The 24,305-nt window shown below is 41.5% G+C and overlaps 2 protein-coding genes and 1 pseudogene across 2 annotated transcripts in view; all 3 read left to right on the plus strand.

The window, feature by feature from the left end:
- Positions 1–24,305, plus strand: part of LOC116968503 (histone H2B-like) — a 158,304-nt gene that overhangs the window by 13,183 nt on the left and 120,816 nt on the right. The window lies entirely within an intron of this gene.
- LOC116968643 (histone H1-like) lies at positions 12,128–12,854 on the plus strand. The gene has a single exon (XM_033015410.1). The coding sequence runs from the start codon at positions 12,128–12,130 to the stop codon at positions 12,782–12,784; it is 657 nt and encodes a 218-aa protein (XP_032871301.1). The 3' UTR covers positions 12,785–12,854.
- LOC116968595 lies at positions 14,044–14,441 on the plus strand (annotated as a pseudogene).

Below are 24,305 nucleotides of genomic sequence, written 5' to 3' on the forward strand. Positions count from 1 at the left end.
GTACAGCTGGCGGAGGTATTCACGAGAATCTTTAATCTGTCTCTATCTCTGGCAACGGTCCCTAAGTTCCTGAAAACAGCCACCATAGTGCCGGTGTCGAAAAAGTCTAAAGTCACCAACCTGAACGACTACCGCCCGGTTGCCCTAACTCCAGTACCAATGAAGTGCTTCGAAAGGCTGGTCCTCTCCCACATCAAATCCAGCATCCCTGCCTCACTGGACTCTCATCAATTTGCATACAGGGCAAATAGATCGACAGAGGATCCCATCTCTCTGGCTCTTCACACTGTCCTGACTCACCTGGATAGACTGGGCACTTACGTGAGGATGCTCTTCATTGACTATAGCTCTGCATTCAATACGGTCATCCCCACCAAGCTCACCACCAAACTCCACCAGCTAGACCTCAGCTCGCCGATATGCGATTGGATCCTGAACTTTCTGACGGAGCGACCGCAGGCAGTGAGACTGGGCCCGCACCTGTCCTCCACTATCACCCTGAGCACCGGCACACCACAGGGCTGTGTACTAAGCCCCATACTCTACTCCCTCTTCATTCACGACTGTGTTCCTGCATTCGACACCAACACCATCGTGAAGTTTGCAGACGACACAACAGTGATTGGGCTGATCACCAACGATGATAAAACAAAATACAGAGCGGAGGTGCAGAACCTGGCGGACTGGTGCGCACGTAACAACTTGTCACTAAACACCTCCAAGACCAAGGAGCTGATTATTGACTTCAGGAAGTCTCATAATGGAGAATACGCCTCAATCTCCATTTACAGGGAAAGTGTGGAGAGAGTGTCCAGCTTTAAGTTTCTGGGCACTCACATTTCAGAGGACCTCACATGGTCCACCAACACCGCTGCGCTGGTCAAGAAGGCACAGCAACGACTGTTCTTCCTGAGGACATTAAAAAAGACTGGTCTGCCCCAACAGCTGCTGACTACCTTCTACCGCTGCACCACAGAGAGCATATTAACGTATGGCATCTCTGTGTGGTATCTCAGCTGCACGGAGGTGGAGAGGAGAGCTCTTCAGCGCGTCGTCCACAGAGCGCAGAGGATTATTGGGACACAGCTACCAGCCTTGGAGGGCATCTACCACACACGGTGCCTCAGGAAGGCCGTGAGCATCCATAAAGACTCCTCACACCCTTGTAACGGACTGTTCGAACTACTTCCCTCCGGCAGACGTTACAAGGCCTTCTACGCCCGAACCTCCAGACTCAGAAACAGCTTTATTCCCAGAGCTATAGCGGCTCTGAACCGGCCCTGCTGAGTGGCCCCCATCCCCCCTGGACTGTCTCCCTCAGATGGTCACGTCACAGTTAATTTTTTTTATTTATTTTTTTGACATCGGTTGGAAGCTGCATACTAAATCTCATTGCACTGATGTGCAATGACAATAAAATATTATTATTATTATTATTATTATTATTATTATTATTATTATTATTATTATTATTATTATTATTATTATTATTATTATTATTATTATTATTATTATTATTATTATTATTATTGGATAGTGAGAAATGTCCCTACAGACAAAGTCAAAATCAGGTGAGGAAGGCAAGGGTCAGAAGGCAACTAAGGGTTGTATTATACTCAGAAGGTGATTGAAATGTGTGATATAACAAAATATGCTGAAAGGGAATCCAGTTTTGACCATTTTGATGAATTTATCAGTTCATTAAAGGCCATCGGGATCAGGGAACAAGGGTCCACAAGGGATATTTGGGCTCTCAAGACTCAAGAACGTTTAATTGTCATATGTATCCGCAATGGAAAAATAACATTGACACTTGTTGCAGCTACACAGTAGCACGCAGATCATAATTAATAATTAAACGTACATTAAATTAGTAACCACATTACGAGGTAACCAAAACTGTGCAACAACTGAAATCTATGGCGCTGCCAAAAACTTGGTGCACATGAAATCACTGAGGTTGTGTCATGTTTAAAAGCACTATAATTATTGGAAAGAAGCTGTTCTTGAAACTGGTGACCATGATTTTCAGATTCGTCAACTTTCATTCTGTTGGTAGGAGCAAAATGTGTTCACAACCAGGGTGCAGTGGGTTTTTAGCAATATTAGCTGCCTTTTAAAGCATTGCGTTCTACAGATCACTCAGATGTTGGAGAGGTTTTACCTGTGAGTGACCTGGTAGTGTCTCCCCTGTAGTTTTCTTTGTTCAAGAGCATTTGAGTTGCCAAACCAGACCATGATGCAACTGTACACCTGTAAAAGTTAAATAAAGTATTTGTCAACAAACTGAATTGATCAATCCTTTTAGGAAATAGAGGAAGGAAAAAATAGGTATATATCATGTGTAGACAGCTGAGATGAAGCAAATCTAGTAATTTAAGTAACTCAGGAGAGATTAGGGTCGCTGAAGGATCAATGTGGATGTCTATATTTGGAGCCATGGAGAATGTTACATGAACTGATGGATTCAATGAAGAGAACTACGATGTCTGGTAACATATCAACGTTGAGAGGCATAGATAAGGTAAACAGTCAAAACATTTATTTTTTTTTATTTTTTTTTTAATATTTATTTATTAGAAGTAGACATATTATAAAATGTAGTTACATATTATAGTAAAAAAAACTTTTCATATACATCAGTCATACATTATTAAAATTTTCCATTATCAATTACTTCGGCTTCTAGTGTTTTTATTTTTTATAGAAAGAGGGAAAAAGAGAGGGTAGAAAGTTACAAATAAAAAAGAAAGCAAAAAAAAAAACACAACAGAAAAACAAGGGAGGTGGAATGGGTTACCTGTAATACATCAATGGAGATAGGTTCGTAGGTTATAAAGTATAGTTTTTCATCTATTCCTGAGTTCAAGTTTCAGCTGGGTCCTCGTGCTGTGCCAATCTATCCCTTCAGATAGTTAATGAATGGAGCCCAAATTTTATGGAAAAGATCTTGTTTGTCCATTAAGACAAGTCTAATTCTTTCTAAGTATAGGGTCTCCGACATTTCCGTAATCCACATTTTAATTGTGGGGGTTGTAGGGCCTTTCCAAAATTTTAATATTAATTTTTTTCCGGTTATTATACTGTAATTGAGGAAATTTCTTTGGTTTGTTGTGAGTGTTAAGCTTTGTTCTGATATTCCAAGTATTATTAATTTTGTGTCTGGGTCCAGTTTTGTATTAATAACTTCTGAAGTTATTTCAAAAATATCAGTCCAGAAATGTTTAAGTTTTATACAGTTTGCAAACGTATGTGTTAAATTAGCCTCTAAATGTAGACATTTATCACAAATAGGAGAGATTTGTGGGAAGATTCTATTTAGTTTTATTTTAGAGAAGTGTAGTCTATGTAAGACCTTGAATTGTATTGACGACAGATGGCACAATGGGCTAAGTGTTCGGCTGGCAACCGGAAGGTAGCTGGTTCGAATCCCGCTTGGAGTGCATACTGTCGTTGTGTCCTTGGGCAAGACACTTCACCCACCTTTGCCTGTCTGTATGGAAGTAATTATGTGAAGCACTTTGGGGTCAATGCAAGTTGACTAAAAATGTGCTATATAAATAAAGACATTATATAAATAAAGACATTAAAGTGTGTCTGGCATTTAATGAACATTGATGTATTTGTTGTAAACTTTCGTCCCACATATCTTTCGTGATAGGGTGACCTATTTCATTTTCCCATTTGTATCTATATGGTTCAGTCGGTGGTACCTCGTTATTTAGTAGGGTGTTATAAATATAAGCTATTAGTTTTTCAGTATTAGGATGCTTGTTCAGACATTCATCAAGAATTTCTGATTCCCTATTCCTGTAGACTTGTGTATTAGATTTAACATAATCTCTAATTTGTAGATATCTGATGAAATTATTTGAGTGCAGTCCATAATTCTGTTGTAACTCTTGAAATGAAAGAAAAGTACCTTTCCCATAAAGATGTCCTATATTTTTGATTCCATAATTTTTCCATTGTGTGAAACCTTTGTCCATAAAGGATGATTTGAATAAAGGATTATTTACAATGGGAAGGCAGAGTGGTATATTATTCAATTTTAAATCTTTTTTTATTTGTTTCCAAATTCGTATTCCACTATGTATTATGGGGTTTTCTTTATAGGTTTTTTTGTGCAGTTTTGTGGGGGCAAATATGATCGGTCCAATTTCAAAAGGTAGACAGTCTTCCTTTTCCATCATTAGCCAATCTGGTTGTTGATCCATTTCTTCCAGCCAGAAATTCATGTTTTTAATATGGACTGCCCAAAAATAAAATAAGAAATTTGGCAAAGCCAGACCTCCATTTATCTTTGATTTACATAAATGTTTTTTACTTATTCTATGATTCTTATAATCCCAGGCAAAACTTGTAACAATGGAATCGACTTTTTTGAAAAATGTTTTTGGGATATATATCGGAATTAATTGAAGTAGGTACAGCAGTTGCGGTAAAAAAATCATTTTTATAGCATTAATTCTCCCAAGCATAGAAATGGGGAGTGTTTTCCAGTATTGAATATTCTTATGTAGTTTATTCAGTAAGGGTGGGAAATTTAGTTTAAATAAAGAGGTATATGTCTTGTATATGTATATGTATATGTTACATAGATTCCTAAGTATTTAAATTTATCTTTAACTATTTTAAAAGGGGATTTTTGTATTGTATGTAAATTGAATTTTGTTATTGGCATGATTTCGCTTTTATTCCAATTGATTCTATATCCCGAAAACTGACCAAATTGAGTTATTAGATTTAATAGGTTTGGAATACTAGTTTCTAATTTTGTAATATATATTAGTATATCATCTGCATATAAGGAGATTTTATTCCTTGTGTCTCTAGTATTGTATCCAAATATTCCTGGATGGTTTCTAACGCTTTCTGCTAGGGGTTCGATTGCAAGAGCAAATAATAGTGGGGATAGTGAGCATCCTTGTCTACAGCCTCTAGAGAGATTAAATTTAGTTGATAACATTTTGTTTGTTAATATTCTAGCTGTTGGGTTAGAATATAACAATTTAACCCATGTACAGTACTTCTCTCCTAGTTGAAATTTTTCCATCACCGAAAATAAATATGGCCATTCTACCTGGTCAAATGCTTTTTCAGCATCTAACGAGATAATTGCTAGCTCTGCGTTAGGGATTCTATTGGAGTATATAATATTAAATAATCTTCTCAGATTATAAAATGAATAGCGTTTGGGGATAAACCCTGTTTGGTCGGGATGTATTAATTTGCTGATCACTAAGCTCAATCTATTAGATAGAATCTTAGTTAATATTTTCTGATCAGTATTTAACAGGGCTATAGCTCTGTATGAACCTGGGTCTTCAAGATCCTTGTCCGTTTTTGGTATAAGTATGATTGTAGATTCATTTAGAGTTTCTGGGAGTTTCTGTTGAATATATGCGTATTTGTACATTGTCTGTAGGCGTGGGGAAAGCAAGTCATAATTTTTTTTATAAAATTCCGAATTTAGACCATCGGGTCCTGCCGACTTTCCGTTTTTTAAGGACTTTATTGATTCTTCAATGTCTTTTATCGTAATTTCAGCCCCTAGCAATTCTCTCTCTTTCTGATCTAGACCCGCAAACTTACAATTCTGTAAAAATGTTTCCATTCCCGTTGATTGTTATGTTATTTTAGATGAATACAATTTTTGGTAGTATTGTAGAAATCTATCATTAATATCTTTAGGCAGTGTTAATGTTTCTCCCTTATCTGTTCTAATTTTGTATATTGTTTTTTCCCCGTCCAATTTGCGAAGTTGACGAGCTAATAGTTTTTGTGGTTTGTCACCAAATTCAAAATTTAATTGTTTTGTATGTTGATAAAGTTTTATAACTTGGTCTGAATAAATCTTGTTTAATTTATATTTCAATACTGCAATTTTATTGTGTTTTATCGTGGAAGGTGCTGCTGCATTTTCTGTGTCTAATTGCTTTATTTCCATTTCCAGTTTCTGTTGTTTGGCCCTATTCTCTTTATTAAAAAATGATTGGGAAGAAATTAATGCTCCTCATACAAATGCTTTAAATGTTTCCCAAAGAAGGGAGGCAGAGATTTCAGGGCTATCGTTAGCCTCAAAAAACATTTTAATCTGTTTTACTAGATATTCATTACATGACTTATCTTTTAAGATTTGGGGATTAAATCTCCATTGTGACTGTGTCTCTGCCATTCCGTTTACTTTGATCATAAATGTTAATGGGGCGTGGTCTGAGATTATGATGTTATGATATTGTGAGTTATAGGTAAATGGGATAAGTTTTGAATCTACTAAAAAATAGTCTATCCTTGAGTAAGTTTTATGTACTGGTGAGTAAAATGAATATTCTCGGCCCGATGGATTTTCAATTCTCCAAACGTCCTTAATATTAGTAGTATTAATGTATGAATTTAAAAATTCACTTGATCGAGATTTTAGTTTTCTTTGAGTTGATGATTTATCCAAACAAGCATCCAAAGTACAATTTAAATCTCCACCGATTATTAAGTTTTGTGTACCTTCCGGGATATTGTTAAGAATTCTCTTAAAAAACAGAGGGCTATCAAAATTTGGTCCATACACATTGAGGAGAGTCACCTTTTTTAAGTATAACTCCCCTATTATTACAATATATCTGCCTTCAATGTCTTCTATCGTTGATATATGTTTAAAGGGTATACCTTTACGAATTAATATTGCAACACCTCTTGATTTATGTGAGAATGAAGAGTGGTACGCTTTAGCAATCCATTTTGCTTTCAATCTGTGTTGTGCTTCCTTTTTAAGATGTGTCTCCTGGAGAAATATTATATCTGTTTTCAATGATTTTAAATGAGCTAACACTTTGCCTCTCTTGATAGGTTCATTAATTCCCTTAACATTCCAACTACAGAATTTAATTCCCTCACCCCCAATTTTTACATTCATGTCTTACATCTTGTGATTAAGTGGTAGAGCAGATGATTCAGCACACTCAACCCTACCTTATACTTGAACATCAGGTAGATGAATTTTAGGTCACGTCTGTTTTCCATCCGAACATATCTCCTTAAATAAAATATGCAATTCCATTCCAAATACAAAATATAATATGATATAAGATAAAAAAAGGTGATAGCAAATAGGGTTAGTAAAGCGTGGAAAGTAAAAAAGAAAAGCAACTACAACTACAATTAGTGCAGTTAGTGATTGCCACCCTAATGTGGCTAAGCATCTATGGACTTCCGTAGCTTTTGGTTTATAAAAATACTAGCTCCGTACTTTCCTTGAAAGGAAAGTTTCCAATTCGATGCATACAATTTGTGGGGGGGAAAGAAATATTGATTATATTCCATTAATGGTATAATTAGTAGTCTCAAATTGAAATGTTAGTTTTGTATAATATAAACATTTATCAAAGAATAATCAAAAACGAAAACATCAGAGAGAGAGCTATCAAACATTTCTCATTATAAAATACCTGAATCACACTTTACTTATATTTCATACTTTTAATTAATTCTTAAATAATCTAAATAATCTTATTATCATTAGTTAGTGTTAGTTAATATTCTTGATTATTAATATATGTTAGAGGTTAGTACTAGAATGTTAGTATTATATATCCGTTGCAGGAAATATACCCAATTCTTATTGCGAATTTTAGGCAACTCTTAAATATAATAATTTAAAGTTTAGAGTTCCATATCTTCTCTGCGAGATAGCAGTATCCGGGTAAGTGTTAAGAGTTGAATATTTTTCAATCTTCGATCTTGTCCTCGACGTTCTTGGCAAATTCAAATGCTTCCGTGTGCTTGATGAAGAAGTATTCCTTCTTCTCGTAACTGACTCTTAGTGTTGCGGGGTATAACAGTCCATATCTCAGATTCTTTATGTTCTTCAGTATACTTCTTGTTTCTGTGAACAACGCTCTTTTCTTAGCAACTTCCACAGGGTAATCTCTGAATACGCTAATCTTGTCTCCTTCATATACAAGATTTCTGCTTTTGCCAATTTTCCTCATCATGTCATCCAATACATGGTCATATTGGACCTTTACTATCATTATTCTTGGTCGGTCGCCCACCTTTGGGGGACGTCTCGGCACTCTGTGCGCTCGGGCAAGTAATGGCGCCTGGTCCAGGTTCAAAATTGTTTTCAGTACTTCTGCAGCAAATTCACGGGGGTCACGAGTCAAGTTCTTTTACAATCTTGTAGTGTTGGTTTAATGTCAGGAGAATAGGTTCAAGTTTAGAATCAAATCTGGATTCCATCTTATTCAGTTTTTCATTTGCTTCTTCAACATTTTGAGTCATATTTCTTTCCATATCTAATTTCCAGTCTTCAAGGACTTCGTGTACAATCTCTGTAACATCTTCTTTAATTAGTTCTTTAATTTCTTTTTTAAAAGATACCAGCTCCTCTTTAACCTCTTGAAAGTTCTGTTTAAGATTTTTAAGTTCCTCCTTAAGGAACATTTTTAATTCTTCCATCTCAGTCTTTTTCTTCTTCTTTGAGATGTCTTCTCGGGATGCTGTTAAACCTGAGGCCGAGGCTTCAGTTGGGCCTACCTCTTTAGTCTTGCCGTTTTTTGCCTTGTGGGGGGAGTATGTTGAGAGGACATACTGCCGGTGTCGCGCGCCTGATGACGTTACGGGCTTAGTGCAAAACAAACGGTCCCGTTTTCTGCAGGTAGGATCTGTCTTTTCCCCCCGTTTTTTCACGGAGCTAGTTGGCGCGAGTCTCTCCTACTCCATAACACCACCGCAGGTTGCAAATGTCCTGGACCAGCGGGCATAGCTGTAAGATGAGAGGGAGAAAGCATAAAGGACTATGTGGGACAGGTTTTTACTAAGAATAGTGGGGGTCTTGTTCGCATTGCCTGGGTTGGTGGTGGCAGACACAATAGTGGTGTATAAGAGGCTTTTAGATAGGCACACGGATGTGCAGGGAATAGAGAAATATGGATCATGTACAGGCAGATGAAATCAGTTTAATTAGGCATCATGTTTGGCACAAACATTGTGGGCTGAAGGACTCGTACTGTTCTACGTTCAATCTGGAAAGAGGTACTGGTGGTCTTATAGTGCAAAACGAAGAATAAATCCCAGGGGCCTGATCATGGGTATCTGTGGACATTGTGTGAAACCAGGGAAGAAAATGCAGAGGCTCTGCAGAGATATTTGTATTACTGTTAGGCGTGGCTGAGATACCAGAAGACTAATGTGGTGCCTTTACTTAAGAAAGACTGTTCAGGAAAGGCAGGGAACTACAGACCAGTGAGCCTAATGTTAGTGGTGGGAAAGTCACCAGTGGGGATTATGAGAGGATCCACTTGCACTTGGAAAGGCAAGGACTGAGGAGGAACAGTCATGATGGTTCTGCGCATGAGAAATCATGCCTCAAGAATTTGACTGGGTTTTTCAAAAAAGGGACCATGGAAATTGGCGAGGGAAGGGCAGTACATGTTGCCACATGGACTTTAGCAAGGCCTTTGGCATGGTCCTGTATGGCATACAATCCAAAGGTTAGACCATAAGAGATCCATGGGTGAGCTATTCAATCGATAGAAAACTGGCTATAGACGTGTTTGTGTCGAGCTGTTTTAGAGTTTGGCCTATGACCAGTGGTGTGCTGCAGGGATCAGTGCTGGGTCCACTGTTGATTATCATCTATGTCCATGATTTGCATGAGTATGCGATTGCCTTGGTTAGTAAGTTGATGAATAATAAATTAGTGGTACAGTCGATAGTGAATAAGGTTAACTAAGATTGCCACAAGATTTAAATCAGCTGGGACAGAGGCCCAACAAAATAGCAGATGGAACTTAACTTGAACAAGTGCATAGTTTTTCATTTTGGCTGAACAGTAAATGTCACCAGACTGTTGGAAGGATGTGGTTTTGCTGGAGAGAGTACAAAGGAAATTCAGCAGGATGTTGCCTGGACTGGAGGACTTTAGCCATGGGGGGAGCTTGGAGAAGCATGGTCTGTGTTTCAAAAACATGAGGGGATAGGTTTGAGGTAAGGCACATGGAGATTTAAAGGAAATCGAAGGGTTCTTTTTACAAAGGGATTGATTGATATCTGAATCATGTGCCAGAGAAGGTGGTGGAATCCGATACAGTCACCGTGTTTAAGAAACATTTAGACAGATGGATAAATATGTAAGGCATAGAAGATGAAGTCCCAATGCAAGCAAATGGGATTAATATACGTGGGCAAAAAGATCAGCATGAATGTGGTGGGCCAAAGGCTCCATTTATTGGCTGGATGACTCTGTCCATCTGAATATAAAATGATCATATTTGGTGGGGAAAAGAAGCAGATTCTACAAACATATCACCAACTATTTGTCCTGGTATAACCACATTGTTACTAGGGCTAAGATGCCACACCAGCGCCTCTACTTCTTCAGAATAACAAAGCATTTTAGCGGCTCTCCAGTGGCTATCAATTTCTGCTTATGCACCACTATAGAAATCATTTATCCAGCAGCATCATAGCTTGCTGGTCTGTCCGGTATCGCAAAAAATGTGGAGAGTTGTGGAAACAGTCCAGTCCAACACAAACCAGCCTGCTCCATCAACTTCATCTACACTTCATGCTACCTCAGGAAAGCACCCAACATAATCCAAGGACCACTCACAACCTGGTCATTCTATTTCCTCTCTTCTGCTGTCAGGTAGAAAATATGACAGTTTGAAATCACGTACCAACAGATTCAAGAACAGCTATTTGCCCGCTGTTATCAGACTGTTGACACCTTTCATATGTTTCCAATCTTCCAATCCACCTCGTTGTGCCCCCTTGCACTTTGTTTTCTTTTTGCACTAATGTGTTGTATGAGTGAACGATTTCCCTGCATTATATGCAAAATAAACGTTGTCACTGTACATTGCTACATTTGACAATAATAAATCAACTCCAAAAACCAAGAGATGACAAAGGCCTGAGGTTCACAGAGATCTTAGGGTCATGTTGCATGATTTGTAATAACTCGCATGCAGACGCAGACAGAATTAGTGAACTTAACAGGTTACCTGATGTAAGGGAGTGGGGTTGCAGAAGGCTGTATGTATAACAGGTAGGTGATTTCAACTTCCGTTACACTGACTGGGTCTGCTATAGATTCGAGGCTATGTGGACGGGGTGGAATTTGTTAAATGCGTCCAGGAACGATTTCTCAAGTAATATGTGGAAGGGCCTGACAGAGAGGAGGCGACCCTGGGCCTCCTATTGGTAAATCAGGCAGAGCCAGTGACTGAAGTGTCAGTGGGGATCCAGTGACCATAATTATATCAGTTTAATAAAAAACAAGTAAATACATTATATTTCAGACATACAGTGAGTTGATACCACAACTGGAGTCTGTGTCGGGTGTTGGACTGTTTAAAATACATGGTCGCTCATGTATGAAAGAGGCGAATCCGATTCCAGGGATCAGAGACTCTGAGGAGCGGCGGAGTCAGCGAGTTTAACAGTTACTGAGCTGGGAAACTACACGTAACCCCCGAGAATCCACAGCACGGGTCGATCGTCGAGGTAATTCCACACTGGGAACTGTGCAACGGGCCACCTGTCTGAGCTGTGAATGTGCAGACGTGAACATTGTGTCAGAGAGTGTGTTGAAGGGGCGGGCGGCTCAGGCTGATGTCAATGTGTTTGTGGGTCCGAACACTTTGCCGGATTTCCCAGCCCCACTGGTGAAAAATGTAAAGCTATCAGTGGCACGCGATCGCCCCACTTCCCAGCTTAGTCCTGAAGTTGGAATTAACCGGATAGATTACGTTGGTTTCGATATTTCTGACGATAAGCAGCGAGCATGTCAGCGATCCGGGCAGAGAACGCCCTCAGTGCAGCAGTGAAACCGGGAGAAATGGAAAGCGCTGCCTTTAATTCCTATCAAATCAACTGGACAATAAACATGCCGGTCTCAGAGATGTACCGAGACCAGTTTAGGTCTCCGAGGTATCTGATTTTAATTGGAATCGGAGAGTTTTTGAGGACAGAGAAACACAGCGAGGCGAAGGGGCCGTGATCTGAGAGCAGGATGTCTCCGCCCCGTCCGCTCGCTGCCTTTAAGTTGCGCTGTGCCGCCGCCTCTCGCTTCATTTCTCACTCAGTCCTGAGTGTCAGAGAGAGTTTGTGTAGAGTCACCGACATGACCGAGACCGCAGCCGCTGAAGCGGCTCCTCAAGTCGTCCCCGCCGCCCAAACCAAGTCTCCCAAGAAGAAGAAGGCGCCCGCCCGGAAGAAGGCAGCCGGTCCGAAGCTGAGCGACCAGATCGACAACATTGTGGCGGATTGCCACGATCGCCGAGGGATGTCTTTCTATGCGATAAAGAAGGGACTGGCAGCCAAGGGTGTGGATGTGGAGAAATGCCGCCACCTGATCAAGACGGGCATCAAGAGGAAATTAGCAAACGGTTCCCTGGTTCAGATCAAGGGCGTGGGCGCCTCTGGTTCTTTCAAGACCGGCCAGGGAGAAGGCGCCGTGAAGTCGGCAAAGAAAGCGGTTCCAGCAGCCAAAACCTCCAAGAACAAGAAATCAACGTCCAGGAAAACCCCGACCAAGAAATTACTGGCAAAAAAATCTACCACCAAAAGATCATCGATGAAGAAATCTCCCGCCAAGAAAGTTGTGGCCAAGAAACCAGCGCTTAAAAAAATGGCGGCGAAGAAATCATCGCCCAAGAAGGCGGCGCCGAAAAAACAAAAAAAGGCCGTAGTCAAAAAGGCGAAGGCGGCCAAGAAGCCGGTAAAAGGCCAGGCGAAGACCAAATCGGCGAAACCCAAGAAGGCAGTGAACAAAAAGTGAATTATAAAGCGCACATTGTAAAGACCTGAACCCAACGGCTCTTCTCAGAGCCACCCACATCTCTCAGGAAAGAGCTAATCCAGACTCAAGTGATCCCTGTCCCAAGACAAGCTCGGTGCCAGTGGGGACTCGTTTAAATTCAAAGGTCAATAGGAACTCTTGTGCGGCTATTCAGAGAGTCAAGTCAAGTTAAAAATTTAAATTTAAAAAGACACATAATCCATAAAAAATATACCACTCCAGGAAAAAAAAAAAAGAAAATGCCTAAAACCCTGTACAAAGGGGAAAGTGAGAGCATTGTAACTTGCACAAACCCTATATCAGGACATCAGTTCATTTTGTTTTGTTTTGGCCAAGAGTCTCACTGTTGCAGGGAAGAAGCTCTTAAAAAAGCGTGTTCTATTTGTGGCAATACTGTCCGCTCGTCTGTGCCTGAGGTTGTATGTGCAGTTTTTGTGTTTGAGCAGGGAGTGAGCTGGATGTAGTGTGTCTCTGATGATTCTCTCTGCTCTTTTTTGACAGCGCTGTGTGTAGATTGTGTCCATGGAGGGGAGTTCAGTTCTGATGATCCTCTCTGCAGTCTTTATGACTCTTTGCAGAGCCTTCCTCTGTCTGTGTGGTGTTTCCATACCACACCGTGATGCCTGTGGTGAGGATGCTCTCGATCAGTCCTTTGTAGACCTGGGTGAGAGGGCGACAGTGCAGACCAGCTTTTCTGAGCAGCCTGATGAAGTACAGTCAATTACCGGGGGTTCCTTGTAACTCGCTGACATTCGCTGCACCCCCCACCCCTCCCCCCGGTATCCAGTATATGGAATACAACTAAATGGTATGTCCGGGCTAAACCTCACTCGGACTGGGCATACGTTTGGCTTCAAGCTGAGTTCAAAGCCGTTTCCTTGTCAGCGAGACAATAACACTGACAAAATCCCCGCCTCAGAGCCCATGCATCAACTCAGTAATATTGCCAAATCATCCGTGTTTAAAGCTGCTGAACGCTGTGGGGTGGGCGATATCGGCAGAGGGAACGGGCTCCGAGGATGAATCGGAAGGAGACAAATTAATTTGACAGGGGTAATATCACTGACTGACGTTTACCACGGAATGTCTGTCTGAAAGTTTGGCCGGAGCGCTAAATTTCGGGTGGTTTGTGGGCAAACCGTGTGAAAAATGTTTTCAGGAATCTGGGGCGTGGAGCTGGAATATGAGACGAAGCTGTCTGTTACATTGTCACCTCCTCTCCCCGTCTCGCACTCTCTGCGTATCTCGGGCAGGTCGGGGCGCTGCGTATAAAAAGAGACAGCACCAGTTAGATTATCACTGAGCAGCGACTCGAGTGAAGCAGCATCATGTCTGGTCGAGGGAAAGGAGGCAAAGGATTAGGGAAAGGCGGAGCAAAGCGGCACCGCAAAGTGCTTCGCGATAACATCCAGGGCATCACCAAGCCAGCTATCCGCCGCCTGGCTCGAAGTGGTGGGGTCAAGCGGATCTCGGGTCTGATATACGAGGAGACCCGCGGGGTGCTGAAGGCTTTCCTGGTGCAAGCGCAAGACGGTCACTGCCATGGATTTGGTGTACGCTCTGAAACGACAGGGCCGCACTCTCTACGGGTTCGGTGGCTAAATAACTACCCCCTTTATTCCAACACAAAACAAAGGCTCTTTTAAGAGCCGCTCACAGAATGAGCAGTGATTAGGGAATTGGAGTAGTAGCAGATAGAAATGTATTTTATTAAACTAGTTATTCCACCACTGAACATAACAGTTTTTAGCTTGATCACCGCGGTCATTAGAATGTTATTTTTGGGCGGGCTTTTCAAATGTCAGTTCTTTTGTGGAGCGACGGTTGTTTTCCTATTGGCGTCTGGTCATTGGAGAACGAGGCAGCTCTACGATTGGCCTATTTCATATTACCAATGAGATGAAGCGCTGTGCGACCAATAGTAAGCGCCCCACCACATCCCTCTCTAGAAGCTACAAGCAGGGCCAGTGCAGGAGAATTTCCACCAAAGATCCTATAGGATCTTTCATTTCCAAATTTTCTTTCCGCAGAAGCTTGTGGAAATTGACTGGACGAGGGAAAACCGGAGGCAAGGCCAAGCCTCAGTCACGCTCGTCCCGAGCTGGACTGCAATTCCCGGTGGGCGGTGTTCACAGGCTCCTAGAGAAAAGGCAACTATGGTGAGCGTACACAAAAATGCTGGAGAAACTCAGCCGGTGCAGCAGCATCTATGGAGCGAAGGAAATAGGTGACGTTTCGGGCCGAAACCCTTCTTCAGACTGATGGGGGGGGGGGGGGGGGGGGGGAGAAGGAAGGAAAAAGGGAGGAGGAGCCCGAGGGCGGGGGGATGGGAGGAGACAGCTCGAGGGCTAAGGAAGGGGAGGAGACAGCAAGGGCTAGCAAAATTGGGAGAATTCAATGTTCATGGCCCGGGACGCAAACAACCCAGGCGGAATATGAGGTGCTTTTCCTCCAATTTCCGGTGTTGCTCACTCTGGCAATGGAGGAGACCCAGGACAGAGAGGTCGGATTGGGAATGGGAATTAATTAGTTGAAGTGCTGAGCCAGCTGATTTACATCGGTGAGACTAAGCGGAGGTTGGGCGATCGTTTCGCCGAACACCTCCGCTCAGTCCGCAAGAACCTACCTGAACTCCCGGTGGCTCAGCACTTCAACTCCTGCTTTAAGATCTTTGAAGCTGACTGTTTCTGTCTTCTTTTATACGCAGCGCCCCGACCAGCCGGGGAAATGCAGAGAAAGAGGCAGGAGGGGAAAAGGCAGAATCAGAGTGACAGACAGAAAGAGGGACGTCTCTCATCTTCCAACTCCGCCCTCGGTTTTTTGCAACCGCCCATTTTGCAACAGAAAGACGCCCCAAAGACCTAGATTTTGCCGATGACATTGCAATACTAGCAGAGTCGAGACAAATCCTTAAAGAGATATCAGCTCTGGAGGAGAATGCATCAAAGGTTGGATTAAAGATCAGCTGCCAAAAGACAAAGATCATGCAGACTGGAGACCAGCAGCCAATAGACCAACTGATAATCAATGGGTAACCTGTGGAAAACGCCACAAGATTTACCTTTCTTGGCATCATGTTCACAGTAGATGTGGAGATCGACATCAACTCCCGAATTGGTAAAGCTGCATCAGTCTTCAGAAAAATGCAGCCAATATGTTCTAGTGGCGGGATATCCAAGATGCTAAAACTCAAGCTCTTCCTGTCTGTAATCCTCCCTACAGCCCTCTCTGCCAGTGAGACATGGAAAATCAATGTGAAGATGAAAAAGAAATTGAATTCATTCCAAAACTTTTTTTGAGGAAAATCCTGAAGACCAGCTACAGAGACCACATCACAAATGAGGATATCTACCGGGAAACTGCAACAAAGCCTCTCAGCCAGGACATAGAGGTACGCAGGATGAAATTTGCAGGACATGTACTCAGAATGTCACCAGATCGTGCACCGAAGATAGCAATGATCTGGCAACCTGACGGGAGAAGAAAAAGAGACCGATAAAGACAACTTTTATTGCAACTTTACATAACACTAGTTCATCCACATCTGCAGTATTGTGTACCGTTCTAGTCACCACACTACGGGGAGAGTGTGGTTGGGTTGGAGTGAGTGCAGAGGTGATTCACCAGCATCTTGCCTGGACTGGAGACATTCAGTTGTGAGAAAACATTACAGATTCTTGTTTTGTTTTCCCTGCAGTGAAGGAGATTGATTATTAACCAGATGAAAGTATATATCTACTGATAGGTGAGATCATCAAAAAATTATTCCCCCTTCCATGTGTATTAAAAACAAGAGAGCAGACTTTTGTTTTGATGGTTGACACTTGAATCATGTTGCCAGAGGAGATGGTGGAATCAGGTGCCATCACCGTGTTTGAGGCAATTAGGCAGTTAAATAGGAAGGTCCTATAGGCCACAGTCCTTAAAAAGGCAGATGGGATTAATATAGATGAGGAAAAGAGGTGGACATGGACATGGAGGGCAAAGTTCCCCTTTCTGGGCTGCAGCCTTCTGTCGCTCTGAATGTAGAATTTTCCTTTTTGGGAATAACAGAAGCACGTTATGTAAAATGCGAGACATGACAGAGTTCTGAGGTTTAGAAATATCAGGCTCCTGGTCCCTGAAATACAATGGCTCATAGACTGGTACATAACCAACTAGGAAAGTGACCGGAATGTTAACTGATGAAGGATCTATGCCCTGAATCATTATCTGTTTTACCTTCCCCAGAGACTGCTTGCCTTGAAACAACACAGGCTGAGGGATGACTACAGAGAGGTAGATGGGTGTTTGGGATGAGCTGCCAGATGTAGAGGCAAGTATAGTTCACATTTTAAAATCATATTTGGACAGCTAGATCATTAGCAAATCGTTAAAGGGGCAATAGTACACAAATGCGACTAGCTCAGCATGAACATTGGGATGAAAGGCCTATTTCCACACTGACGAACAATGATTCCATAATATGCTGCCCCAGCCCCACTGAACCTTTTTATGGTTTTCTATTTTTAGTTCAGATTTCAGGATTTTGCATTTCGTTTTTTTATTTTCAGAATGTTATATATTGGTCTGCGGGGAAGGAGCAGGGAATATTATGGTCATCGAGTGATACATTGTGGAAACAGGCCCTTTGAACCAACTTGCCCACACTGGCCACAAATGTCCCAGCTACACTAGTCCCACTTGCCTGCGCTTGGTCCATATCCCTCCAAAGCTGTCCTATCCATGTATCTGTCTAACTTTTTCTTAAATGAAGGGATAGTCCCAATCTCATCTACCTCCTCTGGCAGCTTGCTCCATACATACACTGTGTGAAAAATATTACCTCTTGGATTCCTATTAAATATCTTCCCCTTCACCTTGAACCTACGTCCTCTGGTCCTCGATTCCCCTACTCTGGGCAAAAGACTCTGTGCATCTACCCAATCTATTTCTCTCGTAATTTTGTATAGCGCTATAAGATTTCCTCTCATCCTCCTGCGATCCATGGAATAGAGGCTCAGCCCACTCAACCTCTCCCTAAAGCTCACACCCTCTAGTCCGGGAAACATCCTCGTAAATCTTTTCTGAACCCTTTCAAGCTTGACAATATCTTTCCAATAACATGGTGCCCAGAACTGAACACAATACTCTTATTGCAGTCTCACCAACGTCTAAGACAACTGCAATATGACCTCCCAACTTCTATACTCCATACTTTGACTGATGAAGGACAAAGTGCAAAAAGCCTTTTTGACCACCTTATCTACCTGCCACTCGACCTTCAAGGAATCATGCACCTGTATTCCTAGAACCCTCTGCTCTACAACACCACCCAGAGGCCTACCATTTACTGTGTAGGTTCTGCCCTTGTTCGACTTTCCAAAATGCAACACCTCACACTTCTCTGTATTAAATTCCATCCATCATTCCTGGCCAATCGATCCAGATCCTGTTGCAATCGTTCACAACCATCTTCACTATCTGCAAAACCACTAACTTTTGTTTCATCAGCAAACTTGCTAATCTTGCCATGTATTTCTCATCCAAATCCTTGACATAGATGACAAACAACAGCGGGCCCAGCACCGTATTCTGAGGCACGTCACTCGCCACAGGCAACCAGTCTGAGAAGCAACCTTTCACTATTACCCTCTGCTTCCTTCCAATGACCCAATTTGCTATCCATTCAGCTATCTCTTCCAGAGCAGCCTATCATGTGGAATCTTGTAGAACGTCTTACTGAAGTCCATGTACACAACATCTACTGCTCTGCCCTCATCAAACTTTTTATTCATGTCTTCAAAAATTTAAATCAGATTTTGGAGACATAACCTCCCAGATACAAACCATGCCTACTATCCCGAATCAGCCACTGCCCAACCAAATGCCTGTATATCCTACATATCCAGAATACTCTCCAGTAACTTACCAACTAAAGATGTTCAGCTCACTGGCCTATAGTTCCCAGCATTTTCCCTGCGGCCTTTTCTTGAAAAGAGGCACAACATTTTTCCACACTCCAGTCTTCCGGTATTGAAGGACGACTCATAAATTTCAACCAGGGCTCCCGCAATTTCCTCTCTAGTTTCCCTCAATGTCCTCGGATATATCAGATCAGGCCCTGGAGATTTGTGTACCTTCAAACACGACCTTATCTTTGGTACTTCTTCGACAGTAGCCCTGACTGCTCTCAAGACACTTCCACTGAATGCTCCAATTTCCTCCGTCCTACTGTCTTTCTCCATGTTAAATACAGAGAAGAATTACTCTTTTAGGACCTTGCCCATTTCACACAGAGGTGACCACTTTTATTCCCGAGGTCTCACTCTCCCTCTAGTTACCCTTTTCCCCCTTATGTATTTATAAAACCTTTTGGGATTGTCCTTAATGCTAACCACCAGAACCATCTCCTGGCCACTTTTTGCATTTCTGATTTTTTTTTTAGTTTAATCCTTAGTTCCCAAAACGCCTCCAGGGATCCACTTGATCCCATCTGCCTATACCTGTCCCATGCATCCTTCTTGTTTTTGACTAACATCTCAATTTCCCTCATCAACCAAGCTTGCTTACACTTGCCTGCTTTGCCCTTCACTCTAATGGGGACGTAAACATCCTGAGCTTTCTTCAGTACACTTTTAAAAACATCCCACTTGGCCGATGTTCCTTTCCCCTCTAATAACCTGCTCCAGTCAACTTGAGCGAGACCTTCTCTCATACCCTCAAAGTTGACCTTACTCCAGTTGAGCATTTGAATACTTGGACCCTCTCCGTCCCTATCCATAACTATCTTAAACTTAATCAAACTGTGGTCACTGGTCCCAACAGGCTACTTCACACACACTTCATTAACTTGCCCTTCCAAATTTTCCCTATTTCCCAATACTAGATCCAGTGTTGCCCTCCCACAATAGCCAATAGGTGCAGGAGGAGGCCATTCGGCCCTTCGAGCCAGCACATTCACTGTGATCATGGCTGATCATCCACAATCAGTACTCCTTTACTGCCTTCTCCCCATATCCCTTCACTCAGCTATCTTTCAGAGCTCCTTCTAACTCTCTCATAAAAGCATCCAGAGAATTGGCCTCCACTGCCTTCTGAGGTAGAGAATTCCACAGATTCACAACTTTCTGGCTGAAAAAGTTATTCCTCGTCTCCGCCTTAAATGGCCTACCCCTTATTTCTAAACTGTGGCCCTGATTCTGGACTTCCCCAACATCGGCAACATGTTTCCTGCCTCTAGCGTGTACAATCCCTTGATAATCTTGTAGGTTTCAATAATATCCCCTCTTATCCTTCTAAATTCCAGTGTATACAAACCCAGTCCTTCCATTCTTTCAACATATGACAGTCTCGCCATCCCAGGAATTAACCTCGTGAACCTCGTTTAATCTTACTATTTTACTTCGGAGTCACGTGAGTGACTACGTGAAGATTTTAAAGCTTCTGTGATTTCAGGCCGTGGATTGGGTTCCGGCGTATCACTGCATTTTGCTTGACTCTATGAGTGACAAACAGTCAATAACATGCAAACCATCATACTTGTTTAATTAATGGTTTATTTTATGGTAAAACATTATATGTCCCATTTTAATCTCTAGAGACATTTAATACTGAATTCAAAATAGTACCACCAAATACACCAGGGTCTGCAATTTCTTTGTGATAATACTTGTGCAACATCCTTTCATTTTCCCAACCTGCGGCCGCAAGGATATGGTCTATTGGAACGTCCAAATCCTTGGCCGCCAATGTTGCCGCCGCCCTGGTGGAATGAGGTTTAAATTTGTCAGTAACAATTCCTGCATCCAATAGCACCTTCTTCAGCCATCTTGAAATTGTTTGTGTTGTCACTTTTTTGTGTGGCTTTATGGCTGATGAATAATCCCGTTTCTACACCTGTAAGATGTTTGGTAGTCTCAATGTAGTATTTTAAATATGTAACTACACAAAGTCTTTGATCTGCAGGATAAGCTGAAAATCAATTTACACCCCGAGACTCCTGGTCTGCTCTGTTTTAGCAGGTCATAGACATAGAATGTAATTTCCTCTGTTTTCATTCCCTTTCTGTCTATCCTTAACTTGTGTAATGTTTGTACTCTTTGAGCTGATACTAAAGCCATTAACATGACTGCTTTTATCGTAATTTTGTCTAACGACAAATTTGAGATGGTATCCCAATCCCTAAGTAGCATTAAAGATGCCCTTCATGTATCTACAAGTCAAAGGGCGTGATCCTAGAACTTAATGTTCCGATGGTCTCGATAAGTATGCCGACAAAGCATTCCTTACTGTGTTGATCACACTATAGCTTAAATTATCATCAAAATGTAATTTTGACAAATTTCTACAACATCTGAAGCGTCTGCAGTATGGTAAGAAATTTTTTTGTTGAAGAAACTGTTCCCATTTCGTAATGTAAGAAAATGTACTGCTTCTAGGTACTTGTTAGAATCTGCAAATCAATAAATCAACACGATCATGTAAAGGAAGAAATTCACCAGTTACAGGGTGCACAAGTAGGTTTTCTTGTCTAAAGACATCCATAATGGGTTCAGTCACCATTTTTAACCCTAATGGATACCATGTTTGTGTGGGCCAATCTGGAACCACCGACAATCCTGAAGCATAATCTTGTTTGATCTTCTGTAGACACCTATTGACGAGACAAAAGGGAGGAAATGCATCCAAAACATTCCACCCCAATTTAACGTAAACTCATCTTGGTGTTTCCCAAATTTTTTCATAATTTTGTGGAAAATATCACTATTTAACATCCATTCTGTGTTGTCATTGAAATTTATTGACCTAGTATCTGCAATTATGTTGAATTTACCTTGTAGGTAACTTGCAGAAAGCCAATATCTTTCTCAATGAACCAGTGCCGAATCATGTTTGCCAATCTGTCACATGCTTCTGACTTGATTCCACCCATGTGATTGACATGTGCCACTGCCGTAGTGTTGTCAATCTGAACCTGTACATGCAAATGTTGTACCTTTCGGCAAGGGCTTTCAACCCATGCAATACACTTAGTAATTAAAGATAATTTATGCCATGTGTCTCGAGCAAAGGTTCTTCCTCTGCATTCCATCTATCTCCACAGCTTGAGATGGCATCCGCAGCTCCCCATTCCAGTGCACTTGCATCTGTTTATAAAATGGCAGCTGGTGATTCAATCAGAATTTTCCTGTGAGAGAAATCCACATTTTTAATCCACCATTTTATATCCTCAATTACTGTGTTAGTTAGTTGTATATGCCTATCGTAACGTCCAGCATGTCTTCCAAATGCTGATATCTTTGCTCACTGCAGCTGTCTGATAATGCAGTGGTCCAAACTGAACAGCTGGAAATGAAGCAATTAACTTGCAAATTAGATTTGCTACTTGCCTGATTGATGGTTGTTTGCCTGCAATTAACTCCTTACAGATTTTTTTCCCGAATTGGACCTGGGTTTTTATCCGTTTTTTTGCCTCCCCCAGGAGATCACGAGGTTCTTGGGGTGAGAGGGGTGATAGCGGTATAAAGGGGAGGGTAGTGTCTTGTGTTCTGTGTCTTGTGTCTACTGTTTGTGGGTAAGTGTGTCTGTTTAGTGTTCAGCCATGAGCGAATGGCGGTGCGGGCTCGACGGACCTGGTGGTCTACTCTCGCACCTACTTTCTATGTTTCTATGTTTCTATGTTACAGCCCTTAATCACTTGCAACTTTTTGTCCTTGGGTAAGCTGTCTTGTGTTCTGAATTAATAGTGAACCCCAAGTAATCAATTATTTTGTTAGGTATCAGTCTGGATATCTCTGAATGAATGACAAATCCCATTCTTTGAAATGTGAGGTTTACTTTTTAAAACTGAAGCTGTTGCCATGGCTTCAGTATCTCCCACAATTAAAATGTCATCCAAGTAAGCCATTATCAAATGGCCTTGAGTTCTTAACAATGCTAAAATTGGACTTCAACAGTTTTGTAAACAAACTGAGGCTTTAAACTGCCACATTTGAGACATCCAGACAAATTTCAAATATCTGCGATGTTACACATGCACCGCAACAGAATAATGTGCATCTTGGAGATCTATGCTTGCCATATAGCATTCTGTTGAAATTAATTGCAAAGCATTAGTACGTCTCCATCTTGAAATGTTTATACTGCACAAAAGAGTTAAGACTTGTGAGGTCCAAAATGATTCTAGTACCCCCATCCTTTTTTGTTCTAGAGAAAATACTAGATACAAACTGATGGTTTTGACAAGTTGTTTTCTCTATTACCCTTTTTTTACTCAAAATCTTAATTTCTATTTGAATTCTTCTCATCTCTTCTTTAGAGAAGGACTATATTCTTTTTGGAGTATGTTGTGTAGGGGATTTTCATTCTGGTAAAATTCAATTCTAAACTCCATAATACTGCACAGTATATATGCATCAGATGTTATTAGTTTCCATTCTTTTAAAAAGAATTGTAACCTACCCCCAACTTGTAAGTAGGATACATCTGATATGTTTCTTTCAGTACCAGAGCCACCTACCTCAGAGTTTACTGGTGTCACTTTTTGTACATTGCCCCTTGTGGAAATACCATGACCTCCACGTCCTGGGGTTGTATGTCCATATCTTGTATGTGAGTACAAGCGACTTGTTCCTTCACCAGTTCCCCTTCGGTATGGATATTGCTTTCTAGCTGTGCTGCCAAACATCTGTGGTTTCATCATCCCGATGGTTTTTGATTCTTCGTTGAGAACCTTTAGTTTTTTGGCAAGCTCTTCTCCAAAGAGTAAATTTGGCAATTGTATATTAGATGGTTTACAGAGCCCTGCAAACTTAGGATGCATGTTAGGTCTTATCACAGTTTTACAAATACAGTTTATTTCAAAATGTGCATTACACATCATTCCTATTACATCCTGTTGTGCCATTGTCACATTTCCTTATTCCAGATCTTTGGCAAATGCCGTAATATTTGACCAATCTTAATACCCGCTGTAATCTCATTTCTTGAGCTGTTACTGCAATGCCCATATACTTCCACACTTCTTTGTTAACAGCTGGCACTCCTAGCAGAGCACAGTTCTGCGGGATTTCATATTTGTTCATAACTTCATCCATTGTTGCATCTTCTGATTGATGGGAAAGCAGGTAATTTATACTCTCTGCCATTTCCTCTGGAAGAGGTTGTCCCTTGTGTCTGGGACTATAGAACTTTTGGGCCAGCACTGGCATTTTTCCTTTTTGCACTGGGTTCTGGCCCTCAACTGCTTCATTATCAGAGTATTCTGGATATTCCTCCTCATAATGGGTTTCACCTGGATATTCATCATCAGGTATTTCATGCGATGGCTCTGTTATAGGCCGACGCTTTTTTGTCCCTCTTTGGGGTACATCAAGCTCTTCATTTGAGCTGTATATTGGCAGCCCACTTTTGGGTGCTGCTCCATATTCTGGGTCTCCTGTAGACCAACGCCTGTATTGTCTTTCAGACATTTCTGGTGCTGCCTCCCTGTCAGGTCAGCCCATATATTCATCTTTAT

The sequence above is a fragment of the Amblyraja radiata genome, chromosome 45, assembly GCF_010909765.2.
Source record: "Amblyraja radiata isolate CabotCenter1 chromosome 45, sAmbRad1.1.pri, whole genome shotgun sequence".
NCBI lineage: Eukaryota > Metazoa > Chordata > Chondrichthyes > Rajiformes > Rajidae > Amblyraja > Amblyraja radiata.

Excerpts from the sequence above, each read along its gene's own strand:
- LOC116968643 (XM_033015410.1), top strand. The coding sequence starts at position 12,128 with ATGACCGAGACCGCAGCCGCTGAAGCGGCTCCTCAAGTCGTCCCCGCC.